The sequence below is a fragment of the Oncorhynchus kisutch genome, unplaced genomic scaffold (assembly GCF_002021735.2).
Source record: "Oncorhynchus kisutch isolate 150728-3 unplaced genomic scaffold, Okis_V2 Okis01b-Okis20b_hom, whole genome shotgun sequence".
Lineage (NCBI taxonomy): Eukaryota > Metazoa > Chordata > Actinopteri > Salmoniformes > Salmonidae > Oncorhynchus > Oncorhynchus kisutch.
The window spans coordinates 5,105,989-5,118,297 of record NW_022261978.1 but is presented as its reverse complement, the minus strand read 5'-3'; the positions used below and the strand labels follow the sequence as shown (position 1 = coordinate 5,118,297).

Sequence of the window (12,309 nt, the reverse complement as noted above, 5' to 3'; positions counted from 1 at the left end):
AGGCCATCCTCCAAAAATCTTCGCTTCACTGTGCGTGCAGATACACTCACACCTGCCTGCTGCCATTCCTGAGCAAGCTCTGTACTGGTGGTGCCCAGATCCCGCAGCTGAATCAACTTTAGGAGACGGTCCTGGCGCTTGCTGGACATTCTTGGGCGCCCTGAAGCCTTCTTCACAACAATTGAATCGCTCTCCTTGAAGTTCTTGATGATCCTATAAATGGTTGATTTAGGTGTAATCTTACTGGCAGCGATATCCTTGCCTGTGAAGCCCTTTTTGTGCAAAGCAATGATGACGGCACGTGTTTCCTTGCAGGTAACCGTGGATGACAGAGGAAGAACAATGAGTTCAAGCACCACCCTCCTTTGGAAGCTTCTAGTCTGTTATGCGAACTCAATCAGCATGACAGAGTGATCTCCAGCCTTGTCCTCGTCAACACTCACACCTGTGTTAACAAGAGAATCACTGATATGATGTCACCTGGTCCTTTTGTGGCAGGGAAGAAATGCAGCGGATTTTTTTGGGGGGGGGGGATTCAGTTCATTTGCATGGCAAAGAGGGACTTTGCAATCAATTGCAATCAATACACTGATTGAAATGGACTTAACAAGAGACGTCAATAAGGGATCATAGCTTTCACCTGGGGCGGCAGGGAGCCTAGTGGTTAGAGCATTGGACTAGTAACCAAAAGGTTGCAAGATTGAATCACCGAGCTGACAAGGTCAAAATCTGTCCTTCTGCCCCTGAACAAGGCAGTTAACCCACTGTTCCTAGGCCGTCATTGAACATAAGAATTTGTTCTTAACTGACTTGCCTAGTTAAATAAAGGTGAAATAAATGGCATTGAAAGAACAGGTGTTCATAATGTTTTGCACACTCAGTGTATATGTAAATAATCTAAAGGAAATGTAAACAAACATTGAAATAAATGTAAAGCCCATTGAAGCGAATGTAATGCATTTCACCACAGGGTATTACACCTGTCAAATTAATCAATCACTCACCACCAGCATTTACTACAGGACTGAGTTCACGTCTCCGTGTTTCACAGCTGTGTTGTGATTGGATACGTTTTGCAGTTCTGGGCTCTCATTGGATGAGTTTGGCAGTTGTAGGCTTTCATCTCACACTGTGTCAATTGTTCCCATTGAGTTTTTCTTGTAAATTGACGTCAGCTGTTACTGTGTCAGACTGTCCTATTAGGTCTCTGTTCTGACTGTCCTAGCAGGTCTCTGTTCTGACTGTCCTTGCAGGTCTCTGTTCTGACTGTCCTTGCAGGTCTCTGTTCTGACTGTCCTTGCAGGTCTCTGTTCTGACTGTCCTAGCGGGTCTCCACACCATTCTGGGAGTACTATTCTGTCTGTAAAGTCAAATCCCCTGGTTGCTCGTTTTATGTTTTCTATTGTAAACAATGAGATGCTTTTGGAATAAAAGTCTAAAGAAAAACATTCCAGTTAGCTACAGCTGTACCGCTGTGTGACTCTGTACTGCTGTGTGAATCTACCGCTGTGTGACTCTGTACCGCTGTGTGACTCTGTACTGCTGTGTGAATCTACCGCTGTGTGACTCTGTACTGCTGTGTGACTCTGTACTGCTGTGTGACTCTGTAAAGCTGTGTGACTCTGTACCGCTGTGTGACTCTGTACCGCTGTGTGACTCTGTACCGCTGTGTGACTCTGTACTGCTGTGTGACTCTGTACCGCTGTGTGACTCTGTACTGCTGTGTGACTCTGTACCGCTGTGTGACTCTGTACTGCTGTGTGACTCTGTACCGCTGTGTGACTCTGTAACGCTGTGTGACTCTGTACTGCTGTGTGACTCTGTACCGCTGTGTGACTCTGTACTGCTGTGTGACTCTGTACCGCTGTGTGACTCTGTACCGCTGTGTGACTGTACCGCTGTGTGACTCTGTACTGCTGTGTGACTCTGTACTGCTGTGTGACTCTGTACCGCTGTGTGACTCTGTACCGCTGTGTGACTCTGTACCGCTGTGTGACTCTACCGCTGTGTGACTCTGTACCGCTGTGTGACTCTGTACCGCTGTGTGACTCTGTACCGCTGTGTGACTCTGTACCGCTGTGTGACTCTGTACCGCTGTGTAACTCTGTACCGCTGTGTGACTCTGTACTGCTGTGTGACTCTACCGCTGTGTGACTCTGTACCGCTGTGTGACTCTGTACCGCTGTGTGACTCTGTACTGCTGTGTGACTCTACCGCTGTGTGAGTCTGTACCGCTGTGTGACTCTGTACCGCTGTGTGTGACTCTGTACCGCTGTGTGTGACTCTGCTGCCGGTCGCACATCTCAAACTGTCCATTACCAATATCAGAACATGGTACTAACCTGTCTATTACCAATATCAGAACATGGTACTAACCTGTCTATTACCAATATCAGAACATGGTACTAACCTGCCCATTACCAATATCAGAACATGGTACTAACCTGCCCATTACCAATATCAGAACATGGTACTAACCTGCCCATTACCAATATCAGAACATGGTACTAAACTGTCCATTACCAATATCAGAACATGGTACTAACCTGCCCATTACCAATAGCAGAACATGGTACTAACCTGCCCATTACCAATATCAGAACATGGTACTGTCCATTACCAATATCAGAACATGGTACTGTCCATGACCAATATCAGAACATGGTACTGTCCATTACCAATATCAGAACATGGTACTGTCCATTACCAATATCAGAACATGGTACTAACCTGTCCATTACCAATATCAGAAAATGGTACTAAACTGTCCATTACCAATATCAGAACATGGTACTGTCCATGACCAATATCAGAACATGGTACTAAACTGTCCATTACCAATATCAGAACATGGTACTAACCTGCCCATTACCAATATCAGAACATGGTACTAACCTGCCCATTACCAATATCAGAACATGGTACTAACCTGCCCATTACCAATATCAGAACATGGTACTAACCTGCCCATTACCAATATCAGAACATGGTACTGCCCATTACCAATATCAGAACATGGTACTGTCCATTACCAATATCAGAACATGGTACTGTCCATTACCAATATCAGAACATGGTACTGTCCATTACCAATATCAGAACATGGTATGAGTATGGTAGTGTTTGTGTGTGGAGTTAGGGAGTAACGGGGAGTGTCTGGCCGGGAGGAGAGGAAGGTGGGGGCATATGGCATGATATCTGTTCAGCACTGGGCCACTTTCCAGAGTATGTGAAGGGGGGGGGGGTCGAGGTGGGACGGGGAGGGAGGGAGGAGAGACGCTCAACAAGGGGGAGGGAGGCAGAGAGAGGGACTTTCCCTAGACAGACCTGACCCCCAGCCACAGAGAACACCGTCTGCAGAGAGAGAAGACCAAACTACTGAGCTCTACCTCAGAGATATCCAGGAGAGACCAGAACTAAAGACTCAGGACTAGACCCAGAATCCAGGACCCAACACCTAGGACCCAGGGCTCTTTAACTAGGCCCAGGACTCTGACCCAAACCCAACACCCAGACCCAGGACTAGACCCAGACATCCAGGACCCAACACCTAGGACCCAGGGCTCTTTAACTTGGCCCAGGACTCTGACCCAAACCCAACACCCAGACCCAGGACTAGACCCAGACATCCAACCCCAGAACCAGGGAGAGACCAGGGTACTCTGACCCATAAAGGATCTAGGAGCGGGTTCTGTTACACAGGAACTCTCCATACCCAGCCATGCCTGCCCCTGGAGGAACAGAGTGAGTAATACAACTGTGTTATAACTAGCTTAACTAAATCACCAGGGTAACAGAGTACTATAACAGTGTTATAACTAGCTTAACTAAATCACCAGGGTAACAGAGTACTATAACAGTGTTATAACTAGCTTAACTAAATCACCAGGGTAACAGAGTACTATAACAGTGTTATAACTAGCTTAACTAAATCACCAGGGTAACAGAGTACTATAACAGTGTTATAACTAGCTTAACTAAATCACCAGGGTAACAGAGTACTATAACAGTGTTATAACTAGCTTAACTAAATCACCAGGGTAACAGAGTACTACAACAGTGTTATAACTAGCTTAACTAAATCACCAGGGTAACAGAGTACTATAACAGTGTTATAACTAGCTTAACTAAATCACCAGGGTAACAGAGTTCTATAACAGTGTTATAACTAGCTTAACTAAATCACCAGGGTAACAGAGTACTATAACAGTGTTATAACTAGCTTAACTAAATCACCAGGGTAACAGAGTACTATAACAGTGCTATAACTAGCTTAACTAAATCACCAGGGTAACAGAGTACTATAACAGTGTTATAACTAGCTTAACTAAATCACCAGGGTAACATTCATTAGGTATCAAACGGACTGGCACGACCTGAACTTGTCCAATAAGAAACACTCACATTTGTTTTTCATTTGCTAAGTTGTGCACTAATGACTATGACCCAGGTTTCCATTCTGCCCTTGGTCTTATTATATCCATGAAGCAATAAGGGCTGAGATGAGGCCAGGACAGGTCTGTCCTCTACTCTTTGTAAACAGAGCTGTAGACTGGGCTACATTCAGATCATCGTCACATGGAGAAACAGGAGCTATGTGGGGCAAGTGTGTGTGTGTGTGTGTGTATGTGTGTGGGTGTGTGATTCTGTGGGTGGGTGATTCTCTGTGTGTGTGTCATTCTGGGTGTGTGTGTGTGTGTGTGTGTGTGTGTGTGTGTGTGTGTGTGTGTGTGTGTGTGTGTGTGTGTGTGTGTGATTCTGTGTGTGTGTGTGTGATTCTCTGTGTGTGTGTGTGTGTGTGTGTGTGTGTAACTGTATGTGTGTGTGTGTGTGTGTGATTCTGTGTGTGTGTGTGTAACTGTATGTGTGCTGGTAGTCCTAAGGGGGAGGATTTCTCCACTGCTATCCTGAAGCAGAAACACAGACCCAATAGACTGGTGGTGGATGAAGCCCACAATGAAGACAACAGCATCGTCAGCCTCTCACAGGTGTGTTACCAGTCTCAGCTGTGTGTGTTACCAGTCTCAGCTGTGTGTGTTGCCAGTCTCAGGTGTGTGTGTTGCCAGTCTCAGCTGTGTGTGTATCCAGTCTCAGCTGTGTGTGTGTTGCCAGTCTCAGCTGTGTGTGTGTTACCAGTCTCAGCTGTGTGTGTTACCAGTCTCAGCTGTGTGTGTTACCAGTCTCAGCTGTGTGTGTTACCAGTCTCAGCTGTGTGTGTTACCAGTCTCAGCTGTGTGTGTTACCAGTCTCAGCTGTGTGTGTTACCAGTCTCAGCTGTGTGTGTGTTACCAGTCTCAGCTGTGTGTGTGTTACCAGTCTCAGCTGTGTGTGTGTTACCAGTCTCAGCTGTGTGTGTTGCCAGTCTCAGCTGTGTGTGTTGCCAGTCTCAGCTGTGTGTGTTACCAGTCTCAGGTGTGTGTGTTGCCAGTCTCAGCTGTGTGTGTTACCAGTCTCAGGTGTGTGTGTGTTGCCAGTCTCAACTGTGTGTGTTGCCAGTCTCAGCTGTGTTTGTTGCCAGTCTCAGCTGTGTTTGTTGCCAGTCTCAGCTGTGTGTGTTGCCAGTCTCAGGTGTGTGTGTTACCAGTCTCAGCTGTGTGTGTTGCCAGTCTCAGGTGTGTGTGTTACCAGTCTCAGGTGTGTGTGTTGCCAGTCTCAGCTGTGTGTGTTACCAGTCTCAGGTGTGTGTGTTGCCAGTCTCAGCTGTGTGTGTTGCCAGTCTCAGCTGTGTTTGGTGCCAGTCTCAGCTGTGTGTGTTGCCAGTCTCAGGTGTGTGTGTTACCAGTCTCAGCTGTGTGTGTTGCCAGTCTCAGGTGTGTGTGTTACCAGTCTCAGCTGTGTGTGTTGCCAGTCTCAGCTGTGTGTGTTGCCAGTCTCAGCTGTGTGTGTTGCCAGTCTCAGGTGTGTGTGTTGCCAGTCTCAGGTGTGTGTGTTGCCAGTCTCAGGTGTGTGTGTTGCCAGTCTCAGGTGTGTGTGTTGCCAGTCTCAGGTGTGTGTTGCCAGTCTCAGGTGTGTGAGGTGTGTGTATTACCAGTCGCAGGTGTGTGTATTACCAGTCGCAGGTGTGTGTATTACCACTCTCAGGTGTGTGTATTACCAGTCTCAGGTGTGTGTGTTACCAGTCTCAGGTGTGTGTGTTACCACTCTCAGGTGTGTGTATTACCAGTCGCAGGTGTGTGTATTACCAGTCGCAGGTGTGTGTATTACCACTCTCAGGTGTGTGTATTACCAGTCCCAGGTGTGTGTGTTACCAGTCTCAGGTGTGTGTGTTACCACTCTCAGGTGTGTGTATTACCAGTCGCAGGTGTGTGTATTACCAGTCGCAGGTGTGTGTATTACCAGTCGCAGGTGTGTGTATTACCAGTCTCAGGTGTGTGTTACCAGTCTCAGGTGTGTATTACCAGTCTCAGGTGTGTGTTGCCAGTCTCAGGTGTGTGAGGTGTGTGTATTACCAGTCTCAGTTGTGTCTGTGTGTTACCATAATTTAAAATGTATGGCATATTTTTGGGGGGGAGGGGGTCACTGAACTACACACAATACCCCATCCTGTCAAAGTGGAATCGTTTTTCTAAATGTTTACTAATTCATTCAAAATGAAAGATGAAATATCTTGAGTCAATAAGTGTTCAACCCCTTGGTTATGGCAAGCCTATGTTTGAATGACTACCTCACCCCACACATGCTGTTATCTGTAAGGTCCCTCAGTCGAGCAGTGAATTTCAAACACAGATTCAACCACAAAGACCAGGAAGGTTTTCCAATGCCTTGCAAAGAAGAGCACATATTGGTAGATGGGTAAGCATTTCAAAAAGCCAACATTGAAAGTCCCTTTCAACATGGTGAAGTTATTAATTACACTTTGCATGGTGTATCAATACACCCAGTCACTAGAAAGATACAGGCGTCCTTGCCAACTCAGTTGCCGGAGAGGAAGGAAACCGCTCAGGGTTTTTCACCAATGGTGACTTTAAAACAGTTACAGAGTTTAATGGCTGTGATAGGAGAAAACTGAGGATGGATCAACAACATTTTAGTTAGTCTGTACAGAATAAAAAGATTCCAAAACATGCATTCTGTTTGCAACAAAGCACTGAAGTAATACTGCAAAATATGGCAAAGCAATTCACTTTTTGTCCTGAATACAAAGTGTTATGCTACACAACACATCACTGAGTACCACTCTCCATATTTTCAAGCATAGTGGTGACTGCATCATGTTATGGGTATGCTTGTAATCATTAAAGACTGGGGAATTCTTCAGGATAAAAAATCTACGGAATGGAGCAAAGCACAGGCAACATCCTAGAGGAAAACCGGGTTCAGCCTGCTTTCCACCAGACACTGGGATATTAATTCACCTTTCAGCAGGACAATAACCTAAAACACAAGACCAAATCTACACTGGAGTTGCTCACCAAGAGTGGCAGAGTTACAATTTTGATTTAAATCGCATTGAAAATATATGGCAAGATGTGAAAATGGTTGTATAGCAATGAACAACAACCGATTTGACAGAGCTTGAAGAATTTTGAAAATAATAATGTGCAAATGTTGCACAATCCAGGTGTGCAAAGCTCTTAGAGATTTACCCAGAAAGACTCACAGCTGTAATCGCTGCCAAAGGTGCTTCTACAAATTATTGACTCAGGGGTGTGATATTTCTGTATTTCATTTTCATTAATTTTGCAAACGCCACACTTTTTTTTGTCATAATGGGGTAATGTGTGTAGATGGTTGAGAAAAAAAAGCTATTTAATCCATTTTGAATTCTGGCTGCAACACAACAAAGTGTGGAATAAGTCAAGGCACTGTGTCTCCAGTCTCCAGCGTGTGTATTACTTCCTGTGTCTCCAGTCTCCAGCGTGTGTATTACTTCCTGTGTCTCCAGTCTCCAGCGTGTGTATTACTTCCTGTGTCTCCAGTCTCCAGCGTGTGTATTACTTCCTGTGTCTCCAGTCTCCAGCGTGTGTATTACTTCCTGTGTCTCCAGTCTCCAGCGTGTGTATTACTTCCTGTGTCTCCAGTCTCCAGCGTGTGTATTACTTCCTGTGTCTCCAGTCTCCAGCGTGTGTATTACTCCCTGTGTCTCCAGTCTCCAGCGTGTGTATTACTTCCTGTGTCTCCAGTCTCCAGCGTGTGTATTACTTCCTGTGTCTCCAGTCTCCAGCGTGTGTATTACTTCCTGTGTCTCCAGTCTGCAGCGTGTGTATTACTTCCTGTGTCTCCAGTCTCCAGCGTGTGTATTACTTCCTGTGTCTCCAGTCTCTAGCGTGTGTATTACTTCCTGTGTCTCCCAGGCGAAGACAGAGGAGCTGCAGTTGTTCCGTGGCGACACGGTGGTCCTGCGGGGGAGGAAGCGGCGTGAGACGGTGTGTATCGTGTTGACAGACGACACCTGTCCAGACGAACGCGTCCGCATGAACCGCGTCACACGCAACAACCTGAGGGTACGCCTCGGTGATGTCATCAGGTAGGCTACTGTACTGATCACCTGTGTGATGTCATCGGGTAGACTACTGTACTGATCACCTGTGTGATGTCATCGGGTAGACTACTGTACTGATCACCTGTGTGATGTCATCGGGTAGACTACTGTACTGATCACCTGTGTGATGTCATCGGGTAGACTACTGTACTGATCACCTGTGTGATGTCATCGGGTAGGCTACTGTACTGATCACCTGTGTGATGTCATCAGGTAGGCTACTGTACTGATCACCTGTGTGATGTCATCGGGTAGACTACTGTACTGATCACCTGTGTGATGTCATCGGGTAGACTACTGTACTGATCACCTGTGTGATGTCATCGGGTAGACTACTGTACTGATCACCTGTGTGATGTCATCAGGTAGGCTACTGTACTGATCACCTGTGTGATGTCATCGGGTAGACTTCTGATTAGAGATATACAATTCCGGTAAGTTTTCCAGGTTTTCCAGACATCCTGGTCGGAGGATACCAGGAAGGTTCTAACCAGGATTTCTGGGAAATTTGGGAAATGCCTGTGTGCTAACTCTATATGGATGCAGGTAGGAAGCCTAGCAGTTAAGAGCCATTGGCTTTTAACCAACAGGTCGCTGGTCCGAATCCCCGAGACGACTAGGTGAAAAGTCTGTCTAAAAAAAATCACATTGAATGCTGATGTGCCTTTGAGCCTTTGAGCAAGGCACTTAACCCTGGTTCCTCCTGTTAGTCACTCACAGCATCTGCAAAATGACTAAAGAGTAAAATGTCTGCTTACTCTGAACCGGATTACATTTACATTTTAGTCAGTCACAAATTGAGTCTATTTTTGGCCTAAAAAGCACTTTCAATGACGATTCTCTGTGTGTGTGTGTGTGTGCGTCTGTGTGTGTCTGTGTGCGTGTCTGTGTGTGTCTGTGTGCGTCTGTGTGCGTGTGTGTGTCTGTGTGTGTCTGTGTGTGTGTGTGTGTGTCTGTGTGTGTGTGTGTGTGTGTGTGTGTGTGTGTGTGTGTGTGTGTGTGTGTGTGTGTGTGTGTCTGTGTGTGTGTGTGTGTGTGTGTCTGTGTGTGTGTGTGTCTATGTCTGTGTGTGTGTGTGTCTGTGTGTGTCTGTGTGCGTGTGTGTCTCTGTGTGTGTGTGTGTCTAGTGTCCATGCATGCCCAGATGTGAAGTACGGCGTGCGTATCCATGTCCTGCCGATAGATGACACCATCGAAGGGTTAACGGGAAACCTGTTTGACGTCTTCCTGAAACCCTATTTCTTGGAAGCCTATCGGCCTGTACACAAAGGTACTCATGACTGTTGTACAAAAAGGTAGACCGACCCTACTGGCCCTTACACAAAGGTACTCATAACTGTTGTACAAAAAGGTAGACCGACCCTACTGGCCCTTACACAGAGGTACTCATAACTGTTGTACAAATAGGTAGACCGACCCTACTGGCCCTTACACAGAGGTACTCATAACTGTTGTACAAATAGGTAGACCAACCCTACTGGCCCTTACACAGAGGTACTCATAACTGTTGTACAAATAGGTAGACCGACACTACTGGCCCTTACACAGAGGTACTCATAACTGTTGTACAAAAAGGTAGACTGACCCTACTGGCCCTTACACAGAGGTACTCATGACTGTTGTACAAAAAGGTAGACCGACCCAACTGGCCCTTACACAGAGGTACTCATAACTGTTGTACAAAAAGGTAGACCGACCCTACTGGCCCTTACACAGAGGTACTCATAACTGTTGTACAAATAGGTAGACCAACCCTACTGGCCCTTACACAGAGGTATTCATAACTGTTGTACAAAAAGGTAGACCGACACTACTGGCCCTTACACAGAGGTACTCATAACTGTTGTACAAAAAGGTAGACCGACCCTACTGGCCCTTACTCAAAGGTACTCATAACATTTGTCTATGAATTGTTTATATAACATATAACGTATTATATAACTTCTGATATTCCATCAAGTGGTTCTAACTTTTTCTAACATTTCTGACATTCTATAATCTGGTAGCAAGACTTGTAGTCCTACAGCTGATAATGAATTACAACACTGTAATTCAACTAGCAGTTCACTATTTGTAAGTAGCTGTTTAGTTGTTAGTTGTTGAGTAACTGTCATCATTGTTGTGTGGCTAGGCGACATCTTCCTGGTGCGAGGGGGCATGCGGGCAGTGGAGTTCAAGGTGGTGGAGACAGACCCCGCCCCCCACTGCATCGTCGCCCCGGATACCGTCATCCACTGCGAGGGACAGCCAATCAACAGAGAGGTCTCTTTGTAAAATCACACATTTTATTGAATTGGGCCAAAACAAACTCTACAACAGGGGAGTCCAACTCATTCCATGGAGGGCCCAGTGTCGGCTGGTTTTGGTGTCTTCTTTTAAGACCTAGACACCCAGGTGAGGAGAGTTCCTAACTAATTCATTACAAGCACAAGGGATCAAGTAAACCTACAGGCACAGACACACGGTCTACTGGAACCTACAGGCACAGACACACGGTCCACTGGAACCTACAGGCACAGACACACGGTCCACTGGAACCTACAGGCACAGACACACGGTCCACTGGAACCTACAGGCACAGACACACGGTCTACTGGAACCTACAGGCACAGACACACGGTCCACTGGAACCTACAGGCACAGACACACGGTCCACTGGAACCTACAGGCACAGACACACGGTCCACTGGAACCTACAGGCACAGACACACGGTCCACTGGAACCTACAGGCACAGACACACGGTCCACTGGAACCTACAGGCACAGACACACGGTCCACTGGAACCTACAGGCACAGACACACGGTCCACTGGAACCTACAGGCACAGACACACGGTCCACTGGAACCTACAGGCACAGACACACGGTCCACTGGAACCTACAGGCACAGACACACGGTCCACTGGAACCTACAGGCACAGACACACGGTCTACTGGAACCTACAGGCACAGACACACGGTCCACTGGAACCTACAGGCACAGACACACGGTCTACTGGAACCTACAGGCACAGACACACGGTCCACTGGAACCTACAGGCACAGACACACGGTCCACTGGAACCTACAGGCACAGACACACGGTCCACTGGAATTGAGTTTGACAACCCTGCTCTAAAATGTTGTTAACATTTCCCAAGCTGAATGTCTGACTGAATGATTGACAGCATGTTGTACCTGTGAGGGTCTCATATTGTCTTCCCTTGCCCCTCCCCCTGCCCCTGATGGGTCGAGGAGGAAAGTCTGAATGATTGACAGAATGTTCTCCCTGTGAGGGTCTCATATTGTCTTCCCTTGCCCCTCCCCCTGATAGGACGAGGAGGAGAGTCTGAATGATTGACAGAATGTTCTCCCTGTGAGGGTCTCATGTTGTCTTTCCCCTGCCCCTGATGGGTTCGAGGAGGAGAGTCTGAATGATTGACAGAATGTTCTCCCTGTGAGGGTCTCATGTTGTCTTTCCCCTGCCCCTGATAGGACGAGGAGGAGAGTCTGACTGACGTAGGCTATGATGACATTGGAGGTTGTCGTAAACAGTTAGCTCAAATCAAAGAAATGGTGGAGCTTCCTCTCAGACATCCTGGACTATTCAAGGCTATAGGAGTCAAGGTGATATATCCATCCCTCTATTTATACCTCTATCTGTCTGTTCTGTCCGTCCATCCACCCATCCCATTTCAAAGCTCCCGAGTGGCGCAGCGGTCTAAGGCACTGCATCTCAGTGCTAGAGGCGTCACTACAGACCCTGGTTCGATCCCGGGCTGTTTTACAACCGGCCGTGATATGGAGTCCCATAGAGCGGCGCGCAATTGGCCCAGCGCCGTCTGGT

At 46.9% G+C, this 12,309-nt stretch overlaps 1 protein-coding gene across 1 annotated transcript in view; it reads left to right on the top strand.

Annotated features, from left to right (window-relative positions):
• The first annotated feature begins 3,327 nt into the window (after nucleotides 1-3,327).
• The window catches only part of zgc:136908, a 51,725-nt gene continuing 42,743 nt past the window's right edge, over nucleotides 3,328-12,309 (top strand). Inside the window, exons 1-6 of the mRNA XM_031811420.1 lie at nucleotides 3,328-3,744; nucleotides 4,877-4,988; nucleotides 8,295-8,467; nucleotides 9,610-9,752; nucleotides 10,614-10,744; nucleotides 11,958-12,089. Of these exons, the coding sequence (XP_031667280.1) occupies nucleotides 3,722-3,744; nucleotides 4,877-4,988; nucleotides 8,295-8,467; nucleotides 9,610-9,752; nucleotides 10,614-10,744; nucleotides 11,958-12,089 (714 nt within the window). The 5' untranslated portion in view covers nucleotides 3,328-3,721. The remainder of the gene's footprint in view (nucleotides 3,745-4,876; nucleotides 4,989-8,294; nucleotides 8,468-9,609; nucleotides 9,753-10,613; nucleotides 10,745-11,957; nucleotides 12,090-12,309) is intronic.